The 18762-nt window shown below is 41.4% G+C and overlaps 1 protein-coding gene across 2 annotated transcripts in view; it reads left to right on the forward strand.

The window, feature by feature from the left end:
- Positions 1-18762, forward strand: part of IPPK (inositol-pentakisphosphate 2-kinase) — a 50872-nt gene that overhangs the window by 8044 nt on the left and 24066 nt on the right. Inside the window, exon 1 of one of the 2 annotated variants that reach the window (XM_038148679.1) lies at positions 12869-13031. The exons of the other annotated variant lie outside the window; for it this stretch is intronic. Coding sequence (XP_038004607.1) covers positions 12951-13031 — 81 coding nt within the window. The 5' untranslated portion in view covers positions 12869-12950. Of the gene's footprint in view, positions 1-12868; positions 13032-18762 lie in introns of those variants that run through there. 2 annotated transcript variants of the gene reach the window in all.

Here is an 18762-nt window from a genome sequence, read left to right on the forward strand (position 1 = left end):
TTTTCTCATGGTTCCAGAATCACTCTTAGTAATATATAAGCTATAGGAGTAATAGACTTATTTATTTTCATGGTTTTCTTGCTGGGGAGTGAATTTATTCCAGTAATATCAAGTGATATTTTGCTTTCTGTTAGAAGGCTATGTAAAATTTTTATTGAGAAGTAAACTTCTGATTTTAGCTTGTAATTTGGGTAACTTTGGTGGGCAATGTATTTTGAGATGCAATTGAATGGAAGGATTTTCATCTGTTTGGGAGATTCAGTTGCCCCTTGTTTGCAATCAGCAGGACTGTCACTGTCTAGAAAGTGTCAGGAGGCAATGAGAGGGCAAATGAAATTGTGATTTGTGACCATCTTGGTGTTATCATTGCCTAAACTACTGGGCTCTGGATTATTGATGGTAATATTTGCATTGCCTCCTTAGCTGTTATGTAGGATCAGTTATTTTTCACAGTGGTTCTTAAAAATCCAAATAAATAAAAGCTGGAAAAGACAATAAATATCTGCTCAGATAAACTAAGCAGCAAATCAGTCTTAAGTCACTGAAAGACAAAGCTGCAAAAATGTCTCTTGATAAATAACTTCAAAACAGAGAAGGAAGAAGAAATATTAAATAATCAAAACGTTTGATAATGCTTCATGCAAACGTCTAGTGCTAAATAAATACCCATCTTAGAGAAGTTTATAATCCTGGAGATATGCCAAATAGGAAAGTTCATCTCTGAAACAAAACACATTTTTAAAAGAAAAATGCATCTATTAAAGTAAATTCAGTCTTTGTAGGTGCTGTGATGCAGCACATTTCAATATGAACTTTCTAGAGGGTAAATTCTTATCAACTTTATTTATAGTTGAGTAGTAGTGAGTACGATGAACTTGATAAAGCAGTTTTTACTGTAGAGCTGTTGTGCCTGCAGGATGTTTGGGATGAGGCAGGAGCCCAGTCATGCAAACTGGGCTTAAATTGATCATTTCAATGATCAGCTAGTGACTTTGGCCTCAGATGACTGATATTGCTTGTGTAACTCCAAGGATTCTCTGCTACATGAGTGGAAAAAGGAACAAACACACAAGAAACTGAAGAAGAAGAAAATACTTCATGATCTGTGTGGGCCCTGGTTGCTGTAGCACTTCTGGGCAGTCAGAAGAGAATGCTGCATAGGAGCAAGATTGTTGCATCCTCAAACAACTAAACTTCATTTCACACTGAGTGCCACCAGGGAACTTGCTTTCCTCCACTGGGACTCTGAGGAGGGAAAGGGACTTGCCTGTTATTTACAGAGATTTTCAAATACTTACAAATTACATTACCTACAAGACCTAAACTTTCGTTTGCATGCTGCATATAGGTGATTAAAATATTAATGAGAATTCCTAGTGTTCTGCATTTTTAGATTAAATTCTACTTTAATAACTGTCCTATCTATGATACAAATATGCAGTCAACACTTTGCACTAGTCCCCTACATATTATTTATACAGCATCATTAGCATCAAAACAGCCTCCTGTGAATGTTTCTGTTGCAAATGTGCAACCTGAGGATTAAATTTGCATAAAAACACATGTAGGAGTGATGGAAAAGAACATAAACCATTACAGTGCTTTGGCTTTTATATATTCTTGGAATGGATTACTACAAAAGCTGACCCCTTAGACTTGTCTTAGCTCACTCTGTGAATTTGGGTTATCAAGAATAAATGGGAACAGAATTCTCATAATGTGTATGATGAGATAATGTTTTATTTAGGGCTCAAAATAATGTATTACTCATACAAATCCTCTCTTCTGGGAAGTGTGCTGGCTTTTTTCTGCATATACCAGAGGTCACATCTCTCCTGACTGCATGTTAGGGGATGATGCCAGAGTTTTGGAAAGGAATTTTTTTCCTGTGGATAGGAAAAAGATGCACAAATGTTCTGGGAGAGGGTTGTTTTATTCTTTTTGCCTCATGGTGTGATAGGCTGATGCTGAAACCATTGGATATTTTGATGTGGCTTGTGAGCTAATGTGTGCATGCTAAGTCATCAGTTAAGAGTAATTAAATATGTACTTGAATTTAGTAGAACATTTGATGTGGAATTAGGTATTTTGATGGATGGAGTTTTGCTGAGCAAAATTAATTCAGTCATGAGCTGTGATATTTATGCAACCCTTGATTTTGTCATTAGTCTTTTCACTGATGTTTAGCTAATGTCTCTGACAGGCCTTTTTCAATGACTCAGTGCTATGCTTTTTAAGTTGTTGCTTCTGTAGGAGTCAGTGGAATTCCTCCTGTGTTTAGCATTAAAAGCCTTTTGGCTCAGGGCTGGATGAACACTTGAGGCACTTGCACTGTCTAATTGAGCCCTGTGTTAGATTCATGGAGCTGCTCCCATTTGCTGAAGGATCAAATGAAGATTTGATTGTAGCTGAAACCTGAGCGGTTCTGTGAGTCACCTCAGCAGAAAGGAGAATAATTTATCTGTGTTGTGTCACAACTGTATGTGTGCACCGTATGGCTTGATGGTTGTTCAGGGAAGCTGTGTTTGTGACTTCTAAAATATTTCTTTTTCTTTCCACAAACCTTTAATATTGATTCTTTTTCTAAATGATTCTTTTTCTAAATTTCTAATTTCTAAAACACTGGACATTGAACATCCACAAAGGGCTTTATTTTAGCTGTGATCCAGAGGGGACTGTCTCAGTTTGTGACTAGAAATCAGCAGAAAAGCACCTACCAGGGCTTGTTGTCCTTTCCCCTTCCCTGCTTCCCTTTCAGAATCTGTCTTTCACATAATCTTTTCTCATTAAATTGTTAAACATTTGCATCAACATGAAATGAAGAGAAATTAATGTTTGTTTATTGGCAGACAGCACACCTTGACAATTAATTGGGCCAGTAACCAGCATTGGATAAAAAGGGAAGGGGAATGCAGTGCTTCCATGGGCCATTTCTTTCCAGCCTTATTACAGCTCCTGTTTTTGTACCAGACTGGTCAGTGTAACCCTATACTGCAATGAGCCTTCTGTGCTCTGTTCTAACTGGCACCAGTATTTTAAACGGCCTGGGAGCTCCTGTTGCAAAGAGAATTATCTGTCCCACTGTCACTCCACAGGGAACTGTAGTTGGGAATACTGAAATCTGGTATCAGCTGTGTTAACTGTGTGGGGACAAGCAATTATGCTTTTGGAAAAACTTACCTGTAACATATTCAGCATCTCAGACAGGATCTTAAATACTACTTACATCTTTTTTGTTTCCCCCTATACTTTCTGCTAATCACTTTTAGAACCCTTGCTATTTTACAGCAGTTTTTTCCTTTGGTGGTTACTTCAATATTTCTGAAGGCTGGATTTTTTGGGGGGTGACAGTGCTGGCTGATTGTTCTTTCTGTAACCCGTCTCCCAGTGTGGGTAACTGCTTGTAAACTAAATATTTCACATGTGGCTGTGGTAAATTATTTCCACTGCTTCAGGCACATAATAAGACAAATTAAAGCTGGAGTTCCATTTTCAGCATCTCAGCTTTATGCCTATTTACAGCTAGTTTTATTCTTGTTTAAAACTGCCAATGAAATAGTAGCCCTAAAATATATTGTTAAACTGTGGCATCAGTAAATATTCTTAATTAATACTGTTCTCTCCTGTTTCATGCCTAATTTGCAATTGCTGACCCTTTCCCTCCTGAGTGCATGCTGATGTCTTTAATTGGCATTTGTTTATTTTTGTTTGACAATCACTGTGTTTTCCTTCCTTCCGTTTCCCCTAAATTTGTAAGCACTGCTTTCACTATGGGATCATGTGGATGCAGCCAAACTAGTTCTCTAGTTTTTCCCAATATTCTTCTTTCTTACGTGTGCCACACCAGTGATGGCTCTCACCTCATTCCACCAACGTTTTCCAGCAGCTGTTGAGTGCTTTCCCTGTTCCAGAGGAATGGGACACCTGTCACCCCAGAGACACTGTCAAAGGCAGGTTACCATTTACAGGCTGTGGTCCTGTGTCCTGACAAACCTTTCACTGTGCTGCAGAAAAACAGAGGAACAGAGAAGCTTGTGTGCCAAATCTAAAGGTAATGTCCCCCTTTATAAAAGGACAAGGCTGACCTTTTTAATGATTAAGAGTCTTAGAATTTTTTTCTACCCTTGTGGTTTATTTATGGACCTGCTATTTGCATCTTTGTTTATACTTTTTGGAAAAGAGATTATTTTTTATATTTTAATGTCCACTTGGTGCCTTTGTGGCCATCTCCTTATAAAACCAAATAAAGCAGTAGGTCAGTGTTCTTTCTCTCATGTATTATATAAACTTCCCATTCATATAAAAGGGTTCCTGTGCATTTGTTTTAATGGAAATGACTTATTAGTAACACTTCCTTTATTTTAGACATCTTATTTGGAAGGATTGATTTAGGAAATCAGTGGCAGAGGAGTGGTTACTTTTGCTAAAGGTAAATATTTGTTAGAACCAAATATTCTAGTTTGTTTCTGCAAGAGTTAAAAACTAAAATATATGTGAAACCAAATGGGTATATTTCAAGTTGGCAGTAATGTGAAGGAGCGGGCCTGAAGCTTTGATAGCAAGAAAGAACAATTCCCTTTATATCGTGCACCACGGTTGAAAAGGACAGTATGATGCTTGTGAAAGTTGGCTGCCATTCCACTTTGTTCCTAACGTGTACATGGGTGTGCCTCTCTTGAAGATCTTGTGAATATGATCAAGATCTTGTAAAGCTTATCTATGTACAGAGATAACCAAAAACCTCTAAGCTACATCTGTCCTGGTGGAACATAGTACAGCAAGAATGCTCCAGCAGGAAGGAAATTATAGCTCTTATTTATAGAAATAAAGTGCAGCATCTCTGGTTATGAAATAAAGCCTCACTTCCTGAATCTACTGCTAGTAAAGGGAAATTCCTGATAGATCAAGCTCTTTATGTGTGGGGTTTTTTTTGTTTTTTTTCCAGTGAGGTCTTCGCTCTGTCCCAGTGTTCCAATGATCTCTTGTCTCAGCAAAGAGATATAATGCATGAGCAGGATTGTTTGGCATTCCACCAAAACATCCTGCACAATCCCCCCTGTGGGCAGAGCCCAGAGTGGTAGAATGATGCCTGTAGGCAGATGAGGGGAGTGAGGCCATGAGATGGATGTGATGGGAAATACAAGGGAAATTCAGCCTTTTCTCAAAATTCAGGAGGGGCCTTGGGAAATGTTCCCAGAGTGGAAGAAAATGCATTTGGGGGAAGGCTAAAAGCTTAGAGGATGAAATCCCTTACTCTGGATGATCATCCAGTGATCCTTGTACAAGGATCTTCTTATAAATATTTGTTCTACCTCTCAGGGAGGCTGAGCTGTCCAGGCAGGTTAATATATGTACAACTGTACAGAGAACAGGTAAGTTCTGGTTAGGCTCCTTTTTTGAGTAATTGCTGTGAGCAATTTCTGGTGAGCCAGATTTTGGGAGATACCATGGGTTATTCTGAAATGGCATTTTGTCCCTTTGAGTTTATGTGAATCTAATCTCCTCTAAAGGCTCTTTATGCAATTTTGGTTTAGTGCCATCCTTGAAAAAGAATAGTTATGGTATGATTTTCACATCATGATAAGTTATGTTCTAGGACTGAACTCTGAAATGCAATTTGCTTAAAAAAATAACAGTTCAGGCTTAGGACCTTTGATATTCTACACCTTTCTTGTATTATTTGCTTTTGTCTTCCTTTCTTCTGCTTTTTGACTGCAGCTTTACATCTGTAATCGTCACCTCCTATTTTAAGTTTTTCCTTTTATTATTTTTCCATTGACTTTGAACCTCTTCTGGTGCATTGAGACTAAAAAGACAGCCAAAAAGTACATCCTTAAGCTCGGGGTGACCTGCTGTTCCATACTGTTTCCCACTAATTTCTTCATTATTGTTTCAGTGCTAAAGCTTTTTATTAAAGAAGTTCAATAAGATAAGTCAGCGTATTTTTCAATAATTTCATTTAAGAAGGTTTTTTAAAAAATTAACTTTTTAAACAGACAAGAAAAACTCAACAGCAAAAATGTCCATCAAACACTTCTGTTTGAAACAAATAGTGTCATGAAATAGCTGATTTAGCAAGGCTGTGGAGCTTCAGTAAAATTACAAGAAACTTAAATAATGGGAAAGTTTTGAGCAATCTCTTTAGATGTGTCTGTCTATATTAACAACCAGGAGCCAGAAAGGAGATTCAGAGCTGCTCCTTTAGCTGAATTACCTGGGATTTCCAATCATGTGAGGAGTGTGTGCAAATGGCTTTGCTACTGAAAAACAAACAACCCCAAATTTCAGTCCTATGGGTTTTATTCTATGAGATTTGGGAGATGTACCTGGAGAGGAGAAATAAAGTAATGCACCTGACAACGTCTCCTTAAACCAGCAGATGAGGCTGTTTCCTATTTTATCTATTTTGCAACGCTGTAAACCCCTGGAAACCTGGAACTGCAGTTAAATGCCTGTCTCCAGGGATGATTTGGTAAATGGAAATGCCTCCACCTGCCTTTTTTTTCCCACTGTAACACAGTGTCACAGATTCTTAGGCAGATTCAGAAACAGCTATCAAGTGGATCATCAAGGTATATCTTTTAAATCTATATATTCATGCCAGATGGATTTGTACCTTCCAAGGTGCCAAGCTTTGGGTGAGATGTAGAATTGGATCCAGAATTTATGCTCACTCAATCATCTTAAATTTAACTCCTTGCTAAAAAGCTTGAGCTGAGAGATCTCTGTGTGTGCATATAAAAATATATATATATATTCCCACTGACATGAAACAAAAGCATAAATATGAGTACTGAGTATGCAAGTGAGATGCCATCATAAAGTTTTTAGTTGCAAAGGATATTGCACTTGTTATTGGCAGACATCAGTCAGAGAGATCTCATAATCTCCTGTTAAGCATCCACTTCATTCCACCTTAATCAAGAGAGTTGTGGATTGTCACCTTTGAAGTAGCTGTTTTAAATCAATAAAGTTTAGTGGAATGTGCTATCACTGATCCTCTGACAGTGCAGTTCCCTTCAATTCTCTTTCATAACCTGGGTCGAGGGAGCATTGGGGGCATGGGAGAACTCAAATTCATGTGTTTTTCTGGGGGAGAAAGGGAGATTTGCATTGTTTTTTTCTATCAGTAACAACTCCTGCGCTGCTGAACGAGCCATAATTCTCTCTCCCAAAACATTTCCTCATTGTTGTGCTCTCCACTGCTTTTTCAGAGCACGCCTAGAGCTATCTGTTCCTTCTGTGTTTTCTCCTTTCCTTGGAAGGGCCCCGCGTGTTTGCCCTGCCAGGAGGTTCTGCAGCTGCTCCAAGTGCAGTTTCATAATCAGCCTATGCGGTCTGAGAGGGAGCTGGCAGCAGAATGGCAAATCCTGCGCTCCCCTTCCTCCTCCAGGGACGGCCGGAGCCCTTGTGTGGCTGTGCCGTGTCACGCTGCTTTGCCCAGTCAACGAAACAACTTTTTGGGAAAAATCCCACCAGAGAAAACTCAGCCATTCATTTGATGGATAATCAAACGAGGTGACTCCTGGGTGTCCATGTGTCAAGGGGGAGGTGATAGAGACACGGGAATACATGGCCAGATTTGGAACAGAGAACAGGATCACCCGTTTGAGATTCCATGACGTTTATATTGGTGTGTCTGCTTGGGAACTGCACTACCTCTGTGTTCATGTATTGGAGATGACAGATAATGTGAGGCTTGGAATTTGAGAAGGTATCTCTTGGCTATTTATCAGTTCTGCGTATTGGTGGCAATCATGACAATTCCAGTACATTTGGTTCTTCAAGGGAGCTGGTCAGGGGGAACATTAAATTTTATGATGCCATTTGCATAATGAGATCACTCCAAAATCATTAGCTCCACAGTGCTAATAAAAATAATAAAATAATAATAAAAATAATAAAATATAGTACATATGGATTGAAGGATCTGTATCTTTGAAAGTATTTGATAGCAGTGCCAAGGAACATAAATCTGAATTTCTCAGTAAGTACAAAATAAACTGATGCCCAGTGTCTCTGTACTATTCTATATATTGCTGTTTGGTGTTTTCCATCTATTATAGATTGGCGTTTCTGGGTATAAACTGAAATGTTAACATGTGACCAGTTTACACATAAATTAGTAATTTATCTTCAGGAGCCCTTGTACTCAGTGAACTGAAAGTTCTGATGGGGAAGGTTTCAATGTTTCTGACAGAAGTGTTGCCAAATGATTTAGCTGAAAACCAGGCTGATCTACACATTCTCTTCCCTGTTTAAAAAGGTTCACACAGGTCAAAAAGAAGTTGAGTGCTGTCCTTTAACCATTAACAGGTCCAAGGGCTGGGCACAAGGCTGGGGAATGTTTGTAACAGGACGCAATAAAATGTTTTCACAGGAGCAGTGGTGAGAGGTGTTTGGTGGTGGGCAAACAGTGCAACATTAACAGCAAGTACCTGCACTGAGGAGTGTTGGCCTGGCCTGAGAGCACCACGAGTCCTGTGGCTGCCTGAGCTCTGCCCCGGCTACAGAACTGCTCTGCATTCACCTCTTTATGGAAAGAGTGTTTTGATTTTTAGTTGCTGGTATGTCCTTTAATACAAGGCAAGACCTAAAAGCTCTTTATCCCTTCATCTTTCCTTCCTCGCCTGCTTACAGATTAGAGGCTGTAAAAGCAGACTTTAAGGAGGTGCTTAGATGGGGTTGGTCTTGTTCCTTTCTGCCTTAATACCCTGTCAAAGCTACTAGGATTTCACCATAGTATTTTGCGTTAATGACCTCCTGCTGTATATCTTCTTTTCCATATATTTTCTCTTACCAGTCCAAAAAAATCACAACAACGCTGTTTTTCATTTGTTTGTGTTTTGGGTAATGTCCCACTGGTAAATAGTTGTTTTTCTTTTCAATAAATGTACAGGCCTCCTGTATACAGGAAATGTTTTTTAATTGTCTTGTCTACGTGTAAAAAATATTGTCTGTCCTGGAAATTCTTTGAAGTTAGACATACAGTACAGAGTTCTTCTTTATGCCATGTTTATAACTTTATAACTCTCTCAGACTGTATGCAGCAAATAAAGTTCTCGGTAGTTATAATGTCTGTTTATCCATATCTGTGGTAAGTTTGTGCAAGCTCTTATCTGCTAACAACATAGATGTGGCTTTATCTTTATTCACGTAAAGTCACCTTACCTGTTACTTACAGGCTTATTCCTGAAGCCATGACTTCCTTTATTTCTTCAATATTTTACTGTGGTACAAAGTACCATATGTGCTTTTTTAAAAAGCCCCCGAATGACACACTCCGGGCCTATTGTGATCTTTTTTTCTTTGTGGGGTCAGTGATCCTTAGTCAGTGTGAGATGGTGAAATGACAGTTGGAGCATGAAATTTCCTGCACTTCTAGTATGTGTGGGAAATTATGTAGAAAAAACAGGGATTCGAGAAATAACAGCGGCATGGTGCAGCCTGTTATGAGAAAAAAAGACAAAGCTTGAACATTTGAATAATGTGAGTTACATAAGCATATTCTATTTCTGCTGGTCTGAGTATAATAAAAGTATGAAACTCAATCCTATTTAAACAGAATTCTCTCTTTGGAAACTGAAAATGGTGCAGTAGTTCAAAACAAACAGTAATAGTATTTTGTAGTGCAATTTCACTGTTGTATTATCAAGTCTATTTAATATTGTTGGAGTCATTGCCTTGAATTTGTGATTTTTAAACCTGATTTCTCCAGGCAGATGTTTCTAGGTCACAGGATAGGATCTTTTGTGTCATGATTACTCTTTTCATAAAGAACAAAATATCCTTTCTTTTATACAGAAGCCTCTTTCATTTTAGGAACCAGGAGAATTAAGATGTACCTATTATAGCAAAAATCCTTCTCATGAGCTTACAAGACCTTTGTATTATTGGCACCCAATTTTATCACGAGTCTCAGGTAATGCTATTTTTTTTCCCCTCAGATGTGGATTTAATGAACTTTTTATAGCAAAGAATGTTAACATTGAACACTTGCCTGGTACTTTTTTTTCTTCCTCAAAGTGAATATGTGAACTGTTCTTGCAATTTCATTCTCATTCCCTGGTGAACTTACAAATTGCAAAAGATGGGAAATGAGAGAGTCCAGTGTTGATGGCTTTGCAATATCAAAGTACCCCAAGAAACAGGGATTGTGCCATAAAGCACAATGCAGTTACAGCTCTCTGAGGAGAAGAGATTTCAGGCCTGTGGTGCTCTTCTGACTCCTTCAAACATCAAAAAAAAGAACAGCTGAGGGGATGAAGTGGGGGCTGGAGACCTGAAGGTACTATTACATTTTGCATTCCTGCTGCAGCTTTAAACTCATTTATTTACATACTGAAATACCACAGGATAGCTGGCCATCTGCTGAGATCCCTGGGTGGGTTTTGCAGGTCACTGAGCTCTGTGCTGGCAGACCTCAAGGCACCTAATTAAAACTCATCCAGGTATGTCCACACCAGCTGTGGTTACACCACCTGACAGGGGAATTCCAGTTAAGCAATACCTGAATGGCATTACTGGCACCAAAGCTTCTGATAGTTCAGTCCAAGCACGTTGTAGATAATAGCTGGAATGAGTAATAAGGCCTGATAATGCAGGGAGAAATAACATATGTTAAATAGGCTTTTGTCCCTCCAGGTTTAAGTTTCACCAGTGTATTTTCAGAGCACTGCCTCAGATTGCCATGGTGGGAGTTCTGCACCTTGGAATGCTGGAGGAAAAGGAGGGGAGGGAAGTGCCTTGCTGGAGAGAAGGAGTATGTTAAAACTTAGTGTCCTCAGTGCTGTTTACCCGTGCACTCAAACCTCCACTTTGTTTTTAACTCTGTAGGTGTGCACTTTTCAGAACTATGAAAGAACGTGCTGCGCTAGAGTTCCTTTTAAAATTGAGACAAATTCGTTTTGCCATTGCAAGACAATACATTGGTATTATTTCCCTACGTATTTCTCGGTGTAAGCCTAATAAGTGCTCAAATACTACTTCCCTGAAGTACAGTTATTTTTTAATGATAGTATCATAAATACCACGGTCTTACAGTCCTGAGTGAAACTTCTTTATAACACTCTTAGAAGTCAGAATAGTATGGTTAATTCTTGTATTTTAGATATGCCTTTCTAGCAACACAGCATAGAGAAACTTTGCAAACACAGATGACAGAAGCCTACTTTAAAGAAATCATTGTCATTATTTTCATCTTTATCAAATGGTCAAAGGAGCAAGAATTCATTTTTTCATGTAGGCATGTATAATATGCTAAAAAGGAAAAGTGATTATCAGTATTTTAGCACATATTTTGTTTAACCTCTGTTTTTTAAGTTTAGTGAAATTGGATGATGTGTTTAATCACACCACACACATTTAAAGAAAAAAGATCAGTGACTCATTGCAGATTTATGCAGATTTATGCAAGTTTTATTTTCAGCCTTCTAGGTGCATCTTCTCTCTCCATAAAAAAACTTTGCTTTGACTTTATTTTGAAAAGCTACAATAGAGAGTCAAGTTGGGGTGCTATCCAAATTATACAAATGTTCATTATACAGAGAAAAGCTTCTGAGTGTTAATTACCTCCTTTTGTGCCAGCCTGGCCTCTGTCATGAAGAGCCTTGTGAGGATGAAGGAAAGAAAAGGGGGAATTTCAGAGAGGCTTTAGGGATTGTTTTGAAATGGTCATTGAAGGGTAAGTTTCACTGCTTGTGGTCAAAACTCATAGTCATAAAAATTACTGGATTAAAGGTTCTAGAGTTTAATCCTGTGTTTGTGATAGGGAGGTTGGATCTTTAGATTGTTTTCTATTTATCGTAAATCATGTATGTGTCTATTCTTTCTTGGGAAAACAGATTAGTGTTTAATTTTTAAAGAATGTTTACACAGATGTTCATCTTTCTGCTTCTAACATTGGGTATTTGAATGACTTGGTATATTGGAGCGCAAGGCTAATTAAACAGACACTTGACTGCAAGAGAAAACATCTGTAAAACTCAAACCAGCGTCACTGGAAACTGTAGCTGAACAGACATTGGAAGGCACTGCCCGGGGATGGTGGAGTGACTGGAGGTGTTTAAGGAAAGACTGGATGTGGCACTTGGTGTCGGGTTTGAAGGTGGTGACTGGCTGTAAGTTGGACTTGAGGGTCTTGGAAGTCTTTTCCAGCCTAACTGATTCTGTGATTCTGTGAAAGGCAATCCCAAAGGGGTCAAAACCTGCCCTGTTTTGGGTGTTGGACCATGGGCAGAGCCTCTGCTGCGAGCTCATCTTCGGCAGAGCGAGCACGTTATCCGGGCACCGCACGGCGCAGAACGCACGGAGCTGGAGGGACCCATCGGCACCAGAGCCCAGCGCCGGGACAGCCCCAAATCCCACCCTGTCCCTGACAGCACTGTCCAAACTCTGCTGAGCTCTGTCAGCCTCGGGGCTGTGACCGAGGGCAGCCTGGTCAGTGCCCGACCCCACTCTGGGTGGGCTCCTGATAAAGATGAGGTCTCCCCCCAGTCTCCTTCTCTCCAGGCTGAACAAACCAAGGGCCCTCAGCGGCTCCTCATAAGCCTTTCCCTCCCGGTCTTTCTGCATCCCCATGGCCTCCTTCGGATGATCCCAAACAGCTCAGTCCCTTTTTTTATAGCGTGGTGCCCAAAACTACACACAGGACTGAAGGTGAGAGCACTGCAGAGCAGAGCGGGACCATCCCCTCCTTTGACCCGCCGTTCCCAGAGGCAGAAGATGCTTTTCCGCCGCCGGTTCTGCCCGGGCGGCGCCTGAGGGCTCCTGCTGCCCGGGCGGCGCTGCCCGGCCCCGCCATGGCGGCGGCGGCGCTGCCCGGCTCCAAGATGGCGCCCGCGGCGGGCGGGACTTCCCGCGGCTGAGGGCGGGCGGCGCAGCCGCGATGGTGGCGGCGTGAGGCGGCGGGGCCGGCGGCTGCTCTGCCCTCCGCGCGGCCCGGGCCGGGCATGGAAGTGGAGAAGATGGATGAGAATGAATGGAAGTACCACGGGGAAGGCAACCAGAGCCTCGTCGTCTCACACTGCCAGGTACGGGGGAGCCCCAAGCCGGGCCCGCCTGAGAGGGGCGGCCCGGCGGGAGCGGCCGCTCGGCCCCACCGCCCGCCCTCGCTGCTTTCTTCCCCGGAGGAGTTTTCTGTCCCGGGGAGATCGGGCCCGTCCCGTGGGGAAGATGAGCGGGCGTTTCCCCGGGTCCTCCGTCACGGCCAGCAAGGATGGGAGGGAGAGCAGCCGATGGCCGGGCAGCTGCCGCCCGGAGATGGGAGCTGTGGGGAAAAGTGCTAAAAATTCGCCTTTTCCATCATCGTTCCCGGGTGTGGGTGATGTGACAGGAGTAAGCGAGCTGGTGAAGGCGTGTTTTTCCCTTTGTCACCGACCCTGGCTCAGTGAGGAGTTTGAGCACTCGCTGCAGTGCTGGGCCGGGCTCCCGACTCCAATTGAGGTTTCTGGCAATGCCGCGGAGCTGCTGGGATGTGACCCCGCCGGCCACTTCATCCCCGTTCTCCCGTGTACCTGTTGGGCTGTTTTTTTGTTATGTTGATTTTTTCCCCCCCTTTTTGTCTGGATTTTCTTTTGGGTGGGTGGGGGGGGGCACAGGGAATGGAGGTGTATTTTATTAAAAAATACCAGTAAAATAGATTCAGCACTTGAAGCAGTAATGATTAAACAAAGCTGAATCCAATCAAGCAGACTCCGTGTCAGTTGATGCTGACAGTGTATTCGTGCCCCCCTTACATGTGCATTATTTACTTAATATATTGGGATACATGCCCCTTGAAGGAGTTTATTCCTTTTTTAAAAAGTGCCTGTGGCAGTGTTTGTGCTTTAAAGATGTATTTGTGTTTTAGTTTAAAAGCTGGTATGGATTTGCCACAGAATGTTCTTGATGATTCATAGATCAAAACTCAGCAAAGCCAGAATGTTGAAATGTAGGATTTTTTAAAAAAAAGATCTATAAGAAGAGTTGAATCTTGAGAATAATTAAAAAATATATCTAAATTAATAACTGAAAATACTGAATTCTTTTAATGTCTGTTTTCTGTGTTATAAATATGAATTAGATGTAAAATATTAACGGATACCAAGCCTGAGAAAATGCTAGAAATCTTGTGGTGCTCTCCAAACTTTAGGAGGGGCACTTCTGTGGCTCTGGCTTTTTTCTCCTCTTTTTCTTTATATGAAATACTATTTTAAAGCATTTTTTGGTGGAAGAAGAACATGTATGATTTTGTTTCCTGTCACATTTAACTTTGAAAAAGGCAGTGTAGAAACTTCTCAGTAACTGGATGACGGGAATTAGGATAAATAATGGATTATTAGTGATGTAATTGTGATTATCTTTAAAGATGTGGAAAGTGAGGAAGTCCGCCAGTGATTCAGAATAGCTGCTGAGCGAGCCAGTTCTCTTTTTAACAAGATGCTAAAACTTTTTAAAGTTAGAGTGAAAGTGAAATAGATACAATTTTTCCTTTATAGACAACTTTGAAACAGTAAAGTTTACATTTTGGATCTTTGTGTCTACTGATGACAAAGTCTGGTAAACTCGAAGCATATAAATACTGTTTAGATGTTAATTGTTACTTTGTGTCTCTTAGGAACAGGATATGCTTGCACCATTAATCATCGTTCTTGTGATCTGGTGTTAAGTTATTCTCAGGTTTGTGTGGAGGGATCAGCAGCCCAGCTGAGACATTTTGACTGTTCTCACTTCATTCTGTAGCTTCCCAGTTCATGTTTTTTGTGTATCAGTGCAGGAGGAAGGGGTAGGGATTCGGTGGTGGTGGGAGAGACGTGAATGGATGCTCAGATGCAAGCGAGAGGCCAGATCGGAACCGTGCGTGTGCTTGTGGTTTCCACGTTCTGATGTGCAGTGGTGTTTTGAAATGTGGAGAGAAAGCTGCTCCCTACCTCTCTGTGTCTAAGCCTCTCTTCCTTGCTTTTGGAAAATTTGAGAAGCTTTGGTTTTTAAACTTCAACAAAAAAGTGAATCCCTGTCCTTTTGGAGAGGAGGCCATGAGCTGCTTTGCCTGTCACGAAACGAGGTCTGGGGTGTTGTGTTTGACTCCTGCTCTCTGCAGTGTGCCTTGGAGCGCTGATAAGAGCCCTGTGCAAGGTCATGTCTGCAGTGCAGGGTGTGTGGGCTGCGGTGGGCAGCCTGGCTGGACACTCCTGTTCCAGCCTGAGAGGGCTGTGGTGGCTTGGGGATGGACAGAAAGGGCTGTGAGGCCCATGTCATCACAGGATGCTCTCCTTTGTTTAAGGCTCTGCTAAATTCCTTATGGCTTGCTCCATTCCCTGTAGGTTGCCCTTTAAGACATGAATGTAACGCATTGTTAATCCAGTACAGTACCAAATTAAAAAGTTGGTCATGGAAAAGTCACATGCCCAACAAACAGCTCTGCTGGCAGTGAGCTGATAAGCCCTGGACGCAGGCGACACACAGCCGCTTTTCCAGTGTGTCCAGACAAAGCTTTGTCTGGCGGTGGGATGCTGGCATCCTATGGAACCTGCTCTGTTGTTTCCATGAAAGTGCTGTCAGTGCTTGCTGTGCTTTTTCCTCTTGCTGGTTATTAATCCTGCGGGCTGTAACAGTGACAGGAGTCTGGCTGTGTGCTGAAATCACTGCAAGTGCATCTCTGCTCCTCATCCCTGCAGTGCAGGGTAAGGGTCCTGAGGCACGGCATGGGCTACTCAACTCGTCTGGTCTTACAGTGGTAGTTTATAGAGCTATTTTAATTGGTTTGGCAGCATTTAGACAGAGAGCCGGTGAATAAAGATGGAATGCCTGCTGAGCATTTCCAGTTCCCATTGTTATCACTGGAGCTCTGTGCTTGCTTGCTTGATGAGCACTCAAACTTCTGCTTTCATGAGTTTTTAAAGTTTCAGTTCTGGAGAAGCCAAAGTTCCAGAAGATGTACAGAACTATGGGACAAATTTCTGTGGTAGTCAAGCTTTTCCTTTTGGTTTTTACTGAAGCTGTGAACGAATTAATTCAAATTGAAACTGAGTTGTGGTCAAAAGGCCTTTGTGTAATCTTGCAGTCTGCTGAAGTGCTAGAATGATCAGACAACTTTCCTACCTTATGATTCTAGTGTGAAATACAGCTGGTAATTCTGAGATGTTGGTGAGACATCCATTGTGCAGGACAGATACACATATGGCTCCACAAGCCCTCAACCAAGCACCATCGCAGCCATCCTGGTGGTTTAGAAAGGAGGTTTCTTTTTCACAGAGTTTTTTAGTGGAGAGCTGCTCCTTCTGCTTCAGATTTGGCTTCAGATTTTATTAAAAAGAGAGCTAAGCAGTGCTTTCCCTCCTTCCCCCTACTCATGAGCAGTAGAGAGGGTCCAGAGGAGCTGCTGCAGAGCAGTTATCTCCTGCTTTGCTGTTGTGTCTTTCTGCAGCGCAGATCAGAGCTGGAAATCCTCCTTTGGACTTCTGCACTTTAGTCAGTTGTTTGCTCTTATGGGACACTTAACACTTCATTTCAAAAGGCTTCAGTGATGTTTGTAGAAAATAGTGTAAGCAGCTCTAGGAATAATAACTTGGGTTTCCTTCTGCTGTTGAAACATGTGCTGGTAGTCTGCAGGAGCTGCTTTATGATATGAAGGATGTACATTCCTCCTGGCCTCTGTTTTGCCTCTTGTGAGTTAGGATATTGTGGTAACCAAAAGCCTAATTTTGAAATACATTTGAACATTAAACTTGTATTTCAGGGTGAGTATGGGGAAGTGGAAAACAGGAGGCTTTTTCCCCCAGCTTGGTTTTTATTCAGTGAGATGGTCTAGAACAACCTTGTGGTGTTGTTGCAAAAGGTGTATGGCTTCAGATGCCTGGATTGTTAGTGTTCATCTACTTCGTGTCTTGGAATGTTTCAGCTCCAGCAGATATCTTTGGATTTTGGTACAGGACTTAATTAGTAAATGCATGAACCATCTCCAGAGCATCTGTGAGCTTGCAAGTAGGAAAAGGGAAAGGAGAGGAGGTGGAGAAGGTAAGGGAAGCAGCTAAGGAGTCTGGATGAGGGAGTCAAGCCAGGTAATGAAGCTCACAGAAGAGTCTCAAAATTGGTGCCGGTATTAAACAAATTATACATCTCTTCTCTGTGACGTTTATTTTCTCTCCAAGACCTGTGGTAAAGATGGAGGATGTCCAGTGCTGCTTTAGAAGCATCCTTCCCGCTGCTTGTGCTGGCTGCTCAGGGGACTGTAGCGAGCAGAGGTGCAGGGAGAGAAGGGGATCTGGTGTTGCAGCAGCAGGCTCTGCTTTCGCTGCTTCTGCTGGCACCTGCGTTATGATGGCTGCAAAGCATGTGCAGGAAGTCACTTTCTGCATAGAGGGGAGAGGGATTTGGTTTGGGACTTTGCAATAACTCTGTGAGAAGGGGATTTGTGTCAAATCAGGGTAGATAATTGTTCCTTTGCGTTATGAAAGAGTTTTTCTGTGGTTGTTGGTTGTTTTGTTTATAAGAATAATGACAAGTTCAGTTCTGTTGCAATAACCTTACTTGAAGAGAGGACAGGATTGTATGTTTAGACAGAAGGGTGTTGCTGAAAGAGTCGAAAGCTTCTGGTTGGAATGACTTAATTATCTGCAGCTTTCCTCTGGTCTTGTTTGGCAGAAAGGGATGATGCTGATCATTACTTGCTGTCTCGTTGAGAGAATCTTCTTAAGGTGCTTTTTCTGATGATGTCATTTTGCACAAGTCCAAAAACTTGTGTGGCCTGTTCCTTCTGTTGTTTTTCTGTGTAGAGCTGCCTGAATCTGTTTTGTGCTATTGAAGTTTATGTAAGTACTGATGCCCCCCAAACTTCCGAGTTGTTCCTGAGAAATTCCAGATCCCTGACTATAAAGCAAATTTTTTTCAGTTGTGTTCTGTTTTCTGTTCAATTGTGTTCTGATTGTTGGGTTTTTTTTCATTAATATCTATAAATGTCTTGGTTTCATGGAAATGTAGAACAGGCTGATGATTCCTGTAATAAAGAATCTTCAGTTAGGAAAATTTTGCTGTTCCTGTGGTTATAAATACAATAGTTTATTAATAATGGCCTTCTCTGAATATTGCTCTGATTAAATATGGACACATTCTGGTCTCTTGGTTCTTTTACAGAAAGGTATTACCAGAAAAAGTAAAATGCAACTTGTATTTATTGAATTTTAATTTGACTAATTGGGAAAGGCACAGTTATGGTGAGACTTGAACTTAAACATTTTTGTCTCCTTGATGAGATTATTCCAAACCTGTGCTGATTCCTGCTTCTGAGGGATTTGGCAATCATGTAATGTAGGGAGGAGTTCTGCATCTGATTCTGTAGAATTTTCTGGCTCTTCTGTTTGGTGTTTGTTTTTGTTTTGTTTTTAATTCCATAGGTCATTTCTTTGACCCGGATTTTCTGGCATTGTTTTTGGTTTTGGGTGTGTGCATATCTCAGCAGTGTCTAACAAAACAGTGTTTAACAAAACCCCCACACCTGCACACCTTTTGCCTACTTAGACAAAAGGACAGGAAGGCAGCTTGATGACTGAAGGTAATAGTCCTTCTTTCTTAGTTGTCACTGCTTTTGATTTTTTAGCATTTTATTTACTTATAACAAGCAAGCAGAGGAGCTTCTGCCCAAATTGACTGAAGCAGCTATGAAAACCAGTTGAAAAAGCTAAGTCTGTAATCAGGGTGTGTCATCAGTGAAAAGAAAGGAAGAGATGCCTGTCTTGCTGGGAACAACAATAAAGTTTTCATGAACAGAGGGCAATCACCAGTTAG

The sequence above is a fragment of the Motacilla alba genome, chromosome 12 (genome assembly GCF_015832195.1).
Source record: "Motacilla alba alba isolate MOTALB_02 chromosome 12, Motacilla_alba_V1.0_pri, whole genome shotgun sequence".
NCBI classification, from domain to species: domain Eukaryota; kingdom Metazoa; phylum Chordata; class Aves; order Passeriformes; family Motacillidae; genus Motacilla; species Motacilla alba.